The sequence below is a fragment of the Sphaeramia orbicularis genome, chromosome 21 (genome assembly GCF_902148855.1).
Source record: "Sphaeramia orbicularis chromosome 21, fSphaOr1.1, whole genome shotgun sequence".
In the NCBI taxonomy this organism is placed as follows: Eukaryota; Metazoa; Chordata; class Actinopteri; order Kurtiformes; family Apogonidae; genus Sphaeramia; species Sphaeramia orbicularis.
Window position 1 is genome coordinate 25337254 of NC_043977.1, and position 7151 is coordinate 25344404.

General features: G+C 37.9%; 1 protein-coding gene across 1 annotated transcript; it reads right to left on the reverse strand.

Annotated features, from left to right (window-relative positions):
• Positions 1 to 553: 553 nt before the first annotated feature.
• rpe (ribulose-5-phosphate-3-epimerase) lies at positions 554 to 3793 on the reverse strand. The gene is made up of 6 exons (XM_030125620.1): positions 3672 to 3793; positions 3300 to 3379; positions 3052 to 3191; positions 2832 to 2966; positions 1406 to 1492; positions 554 to 1305 (listed from the first exon to the last, which is right to left on the reverse strand). The coding sequence occupies exons 1-6, from the start codon at positions 3791 to 3793 to the stop codon at positions 1183 to 1185; spliced, it is 687 nt and encodes a 228-aa protein (XP_029981480.1). The 3' UTR covers positions 554 to 1182.
• Between the last annotated feature and the right edge of the window lie 3358 nt (positions 3794 to 7151).

Genomic DNA, 7151 nt, shown 5'->3' on the forward strand with positions numbered 1-7151 from the left:
CTGCACTGTTAAACATGATGTTCACATCACTGGAGATTTATGTATTATACATTAAAGTACTGTTTCTAATCAGCTGTGTAAAACATTTGTTCATGCTTTCAAATTTTATGTTTATAATTTAATGATGTGATTTCCTACAGGAATAGAGGAATCCCGAAACTGTTGAGCTTTTTTGTCCAAATTCGCCACCTAGTGTACAAAATGGGAAAAGTCATCAATAAGTCATTAAACATCCTTCACGTCAGCTTTTTTCTGCAGATGTTCATTTACTTTAGTAGAAAAATATCTACATCCTAACATAAGACGTAAAAATTCATGCTTAAGATTACTGATGTATTATGCAGAGTTTGTGTTATAAATAGATTATGCATTTACTGACTAATAAATTAATTATATTGTAATGAAGGTCTGTTTATTATCATTACTAAATACTGTATCCCTTCTTAAACACAAACAGCAATAGCTGTACTGAGATGGCTCAAAATAAAACCCAGAAAAACTTCCTGTAATATGACATTCCCCTATTTATAAGCTTAGTTGAGACACTACAACATTTAGCAGTTTGCTGTGTATTTACTGCATTCCTGTCAACATGTTTTTCCAGTTTGGTGCGTTAAACCAAAGACAAGGTCGAACTGCAAAGAAATGTTTAATCCAAAAGAATCCCATTAATTTTATAGTGCACAACACTTTTACTCAGTAGTTTGATGATGGTCCAGTTTGACAAAACATTAAGGAGCAGAAACCGATGTTATGGAACATGATTCAGGATGGCTGTGAAAACAGATTTACTACACACAGTGCTCCATTTTATTTCTATACTTAGTTTTACTTTGAAACTTACATTGTAAGTCAAAAACGATATTCAGGAATGTTAACTGGTGTGAAATCAGCATAACCTCAGCCACAGTCTTCATCTGGTTGTTTCCAGACTGAGACTCACTCTGACTTCAGAGAAGAGATTTTAGCAGGACAGGATGAGGTTTAAACTGTTTTGTAGCAGCCGAACGCAGCTTCACAGGTGATCTGTATATGGACACCCCCACAGAAGCCCCCCCTTCTCTGACCATGTCCCTTGACCTATACCCCAGAAATGTCCATATTGTATCTGCTGAGTCTGTCCACTGGCTACTGTGGTGTGGGAGGTAGAGACACCCTGGGGACTTCCACAAAGAGGACATCTCAACGGTCAAGAGAACGTTTCTGGATTGCTTCGGCCACCACGGTACGTAGAAGAGCGATGACAGAACGAGGGTCGTCACTGCCTATGACAGCACTGCCTGACACAATCATGTTGGCTCCTGCCTGAAATAAATGTGAGAAAACACAATATAAGACACAGTCACAGAGCGGTTGGAGATTCAATCAACACTTGATGAGAATGCTTTTGTATTTTTTTTTTTACCTCAGCACATTTGTGAATGGTGTCAGGTCCGACTCCTCCATCTACTTCAATGTCTAACGAAGGGAACTGACTTCTCAACCAACTCACCTGATAAGAAGAGAAACATCTTCTCAACCTCAAAATATCATTTTCACAACACAATTAAAAAATGTCCAAAAAAAAAGGAGGAAAAAAAAAAAATTCACTGACAGTCTAAACTGATCCATTCCATAATTAAACCTGATTTCACATACTGCCATTCAGGCTGTGAAACTATTTGTATTCATGCTCCAAACAACTTTTAATTAACATCTGACAAATTATGAAACCTGTGCTAAAAAAAACACTGTGAAAAAAACAGTGAGCAGATGCGAGAGAAGGAAGCAATGAAACACACATCTAAAGTATTAGAAAATATAACTACAGTAAACAAAAGTACCTTAATTGCAAAAAAGGGAAACCTTACTTTATGTGACACTTAATGTGACCTAAAATGACTGAAAACAATTCTGATTTGCATGTGTCACAAAGGTTAACTAGCATATTATTTTCTCTTTACTGTGCTGACACCTTTATTGCATGTATTGCATTACAACATGAAGAACAAATGTTCCCCAAAACATTTCCATTTAGGTTATTTCTTAAGTTCCCCTTTCTTCTCCAGTTGTTACCTTAGAAGAGCATTATGCCACATCTGTGTTCTGAATGCACATAGTATGAGAGCACATTAAAGCTTTACAGTGACAAAGCAGCAAATCTGGCTCCAAAGCTTTTGTGCTCAAGCTACCGTCCAGCAGCTATGTGGTCATGGAGTTTAAAGGGGTTGATAATATTTGGCTAAAAACTACATTTTCATGTGATATTTTATTATTATCATTACGACATTGATTACAAAAAACAAACAGGCTGTAGATTTCCACATTATATCCACAAAAAAAGTGATGTTCTGAGTATTTATTTGCATTTTTTAGGGACATCAAAATAATAATCACAAAATTACAGTAAAAGGATCCAAACTGCAATGAAGTGCAACCATAAATGAGAGAAGCACTTAAGGCAGGGATGTCAAACTCAGATCCTCGAGGGCCGGTATCCTGCATGTTTAAGATGTATCCCTCTTCCAACACACCTGATTCAAATGATAAGCCTATCATCAAGCTCTGCAGAAGACTGATAACGACCGTCAGGTGTGCTGAAAGAGGGAAATATCTAAAACATGCTGGATACCGGCCCTCGAGGATCTGAGTTTGACACCCCTGACTTAAGGAATAGTTTTCAGTTTTCCTTTTCATCTAGCATGAAGACTTAACTACAATGCTTCAGAGTTGTAGTGTGGCTTATATGCCTGACATCGAGATATAATATCGCCTGATACCTCAGAAAACTACAAGAGTGTGTGTAAAGCCATCCAGTTCTACAGCAAGTGGATTTAATGATGAGTCTTTACCTTGGGCATCATGTCTTCCATAAACTTCTGTCCTCCGAAGCCAGGTTCTACTGTCATGACCAGAGCCATATCGATCTGGTTAGCCCAGGGGGCAAGTTCCTCTACTGTAGTACCGGGCTTTATAGCCAAACCCACCTACAACACAGACGGGTTTGTATGAAATGGTGCAAAATGCAGTCATACAACAATATGTTTCCTTTCTACTTGCCACTTTTCTCACCTTCATGCCACTCTCTCGTATGTCCTTGATGAGACTTCCAGGGTTGGTGGTGGCCTCTAAGTGGAATGTGTACTGGTTGGCTCCAGCTGCAGCCATGGGTTTCACCCACTGTTCTGGGCGTGACACCATCATGTGCATGTCTGCAAAATATGATCACAGTGGGTCTCAGAACAGTCCTCCAGTTCATGACCAAACCATTCATGAGCCAATTACGAGACTTCAGTGGATTAAAATGTATCTCTTCTCACCAAAGAAGGGATCCTGGCCTACTGACTTCCTGAGGCACTCCACCATGGGATGGCCAAATGTAAGGTTGGGGACAAAATGCCTTTAAAGAGATGCCACACATTTAATTAGCAGCTACAAGCACACAACATTGAAACGTCCCATATATAACAACAGGCACCAAAGTACTTTATTAAAATTTAAAAGAAGGCATACGGTGCAATTCATCCGCCTAGGGAAGAAACTTTGTGTAAATTAACCAGATGAACATACAGTTCTTATTATTTAACTTCCTGCAAGCTAGCTTAGCTTGTTAATGCTAGCCAACTTAACCTCTGAACTTTAACTCGCTTTGCTACAAGTTAGCATGCTAATGTGTGCACTGTTAAACTGACCCGTCCATAACGTCGAGGTGCAGGTAATCCGCACCGCACTCCATCATCCGCACACACTCGCTGCCCAGACAGGACAGGTCGCTGCTCAGGATGGACGGACCGATCTTCGCACTGTAAGCCATGCTGTTACTGCCGCTGCTACTGCCTGCATGCAGCCACACGGCTAACAACAAGTTAAGCTAGCAGTAAAGCTAAAGACACTTCCGCTGGTAACATACAACATAAAACACAAAACCAATATTTATATAGAAAAACTTGATACAGTTTTTTACAGCGTTGGGAGTGATTAGCAACATTTAATAGCATTACGTAATTAAATTCTAAAATAAATATTGTTAGCCAAGATGTTGGTACTAAATGCTATGCTAATTATAGGCTAATGTTTAGAGTTAGCTACTGAACAATGAAATTATTGGTTATCATAAACTTTTGACATCTGATATAAACGTTTAACATCTTCAGGAAAATAATCTAATAAAGATCCTTGGAAACAATAATAATAATAATAATAATAATTATTATTATTATTATTATTATTATTATTATTATTATTATTATCATCATCATCATCATCATCATAAAACAGCAGTAGTGTTGATTCCTATTGTCAAATTTAGACTGCCTGGTTTAACTAAATGGTTGTTTTTAAGACTTTTCTACTCTCTTTTAAACACTTGTTTGAAGAATAATCAGATTCAATCAGTTTCGTTACTTTGATAAAATGGTTAAAGTTCGATATTTAATTTGGCATTTTTATGACAATTTAAAGCAAGTGAAACCGACCTGTCGTCCACTTCTTTCTTTGAGTCTTGACATTTTATTTTAAAGACATGTTTTCTTTATTTCCTGTTATTCTAAGTGCCATGAGGTGTCTTTACGCAAATAGTTAAAAAAAAAAAAAAAAAAAAAGGCTTCATACTTCCGCCTTCATAATAAGACCTGTTGCCTTTTCTTGACACTAGATGGCGGATTGCTCATATGACTCATCCACTGCTGTCTTCATCCTCTGAAGGAGATTTACATTAAATGGTTGGTGTGGCTTGAAGAGAACATAAAGATTGACTCCTAAAGGTTGGATCTCCAGCAAAAAAAAAAAAAAAAAAAAAAAAAAAAAAAAAAGTTGATAAAATATTGTTTTGTCTCTTTGTATAAGAAGAAGCAGTGCATTCTCTGATATTTTGCTGAGAAATATGGGACAGAATTTTAGTTCATTAAAGGTTGGGTTATTCTGAGGTGAAGGTTACTCACCTGGATCATGGATCACACTGGATCCTACATCTTTCATTCTTTAAAACAGTTAATACTCAAATCCCAGACCAGTGGATGTTCTGAAATGGGGCAAAGTTTGTGTCATAAATACCCTAAAGCTGAGTTAAGCACTGGCTCATTCTACAGGAGTATGTACTTTTATTGAAGTACTTTTCCTCCCACAATATGGTGGTTTTAGTTTTCAGAGCTACAGTTTGTCACTTTTATCTTCTTAGACATGCAGTCTGTTAATTTGGTTGGAGTCGTTGTCAGATCACTGTGTAACTTGTTGTGATTTATATGGAGCAGAGCAGAGGGTGGAGGTTTTAAAAAGCCTCTCTGCAGCTCTCTGTACAAAGAACCCCACTCATATACCCAGTTTGGCTAAACACAATCTGACATTTATGAGTTTACCTCGCATCTTGCATTACTGCAGCGGTGATGAAAACACTGGTGGCATAGCTTATTCCAGCAGATACTACCATGACATAAGCAACTTTTGAGCAGAGTTGAGGAGAACTTAAGTTGGTGTCATAGAAAGTTGGGTCTTCTAGGGTTTCTGAGGAGGGAAGTAAAATAGTGTATGTGTCAAAGCTGTAAGGGACTGAGTTTTATTGGTCTTTACTATAATGGTGCTTGGTACCTGCTATTAAAAGTGTGTTTGTAATTCTTCACAGGAGTGTTCATGGAAGAGCAGGACAAACGAGACTAACTACAGCTTTTCAGTGGGGGAGGGAATAGTAAGATCTTAATCATGTAAAAGTAATAATAATAATAATACAGTGTAAAATACTCTGCATTCAAAACCTCACGGAAGTAAATCACAAAAGCATTAGCGTACTTAAAATACCAACAGTAAAAGTGCAGAATGACAGATTTCAGATTAATAAACAGACAGGATAAAAAACTTGGAACCACTGTTAGCTTTGATACCACAATGCATTTATTGTGCCGTTGTTTATACCATGCAATGTTTATGCAGTGTCACAATAAATGTTACACCATTTCCATCCAGAATAAGACTATTTTTTGCCAAGGTCTTGTGTTGATGATGGGATAGTTGGATCACTCTGTAAAGTCTTCTCTGTCTCATCCCAAAGATTCTCAATGGGGTTCAGGTCTGGACTCTGTGGAGGCCGATCCATGTGTGAAAGTGATATCTCATCCTCCTTGAACTACAAGGGGGGGCTGAAAAGTTCATAACCTGACTAAGAAGGAGTTATTCCACAGCATGAAACTTGGCATACATTAAATTCAACCTCTCCTGATTGCATGATTGCCTTCCAGATAAACCCACACTGGATAAGTAATTTAGGACTTTGAAATGTAGCACCAGAGACATTTCGTGAACCATCTGTGGCACCGTGGTCTTATCAAATGTCTGCAGAAAAAGCGGTTAGTCCTCAAGGACATTCATGCTGACATGGTTGCTATAGGAGATGATGCTCCGGCTTTATCAACTGTGCAAAACTGGGAAGCTGAATTCAAGAGAGGTAGGGAGAACGAGGGAGGGGTGAAAAGCAAGCATTTTCATGAAATGTCTGTAGTACTACTTTTCAAAGTCCTAAATTATTTATCCAATGTGGGTTTATCTGGAAGTAAACCATGCAGTTAGTATCAGGAAAGGTTGAATTTAATGTATGCCAAGTTTCATTGCTGTGGAATAACTCCTTATTAGTCAGGCTATGAACTTTTCAGCCCCCCCTCGTATCTTTTCCACAATTTTAGCTTGATGAATCCTGGCATTGTCAAGTGTTTATGGTACCTAGAGCAAGTTGATGGTATTTGAAGAAATAAGAAGCCACACACTGCATCACTTTGGGGTTAAATAGCTTTTTTTCTAGTTGAAAGTCATTAATCATTGCAGTAATTATCCAATGAAAGGAAAGGATCTTTCCTATTTACATACTTAAATCCATCATTAAGTCCTTCCTTCCACAACTCCATCCTCTCAGTCTAAATCGAGGCTAAATATAAATATGGATGACCGAACATTGCTGTGGAAAAGAGAAGCCATTTTTCCAGGCTTCCATGTCAAAAGGCCGAGCACAGTTGAGTCACGTCTGACTGAATCTCATCAGTAATAACAACTGTAAGTCACCTATGATTAGCTGAAGTCTAATCCACAGAGGGGGTCGATCCTTGTTTCTCAGATAACTTGAATTACAATATAATCAAAGTTAATTGCCCAATGACGCCAAAAACACAAAATGGAACAAACTAGAGTAAATC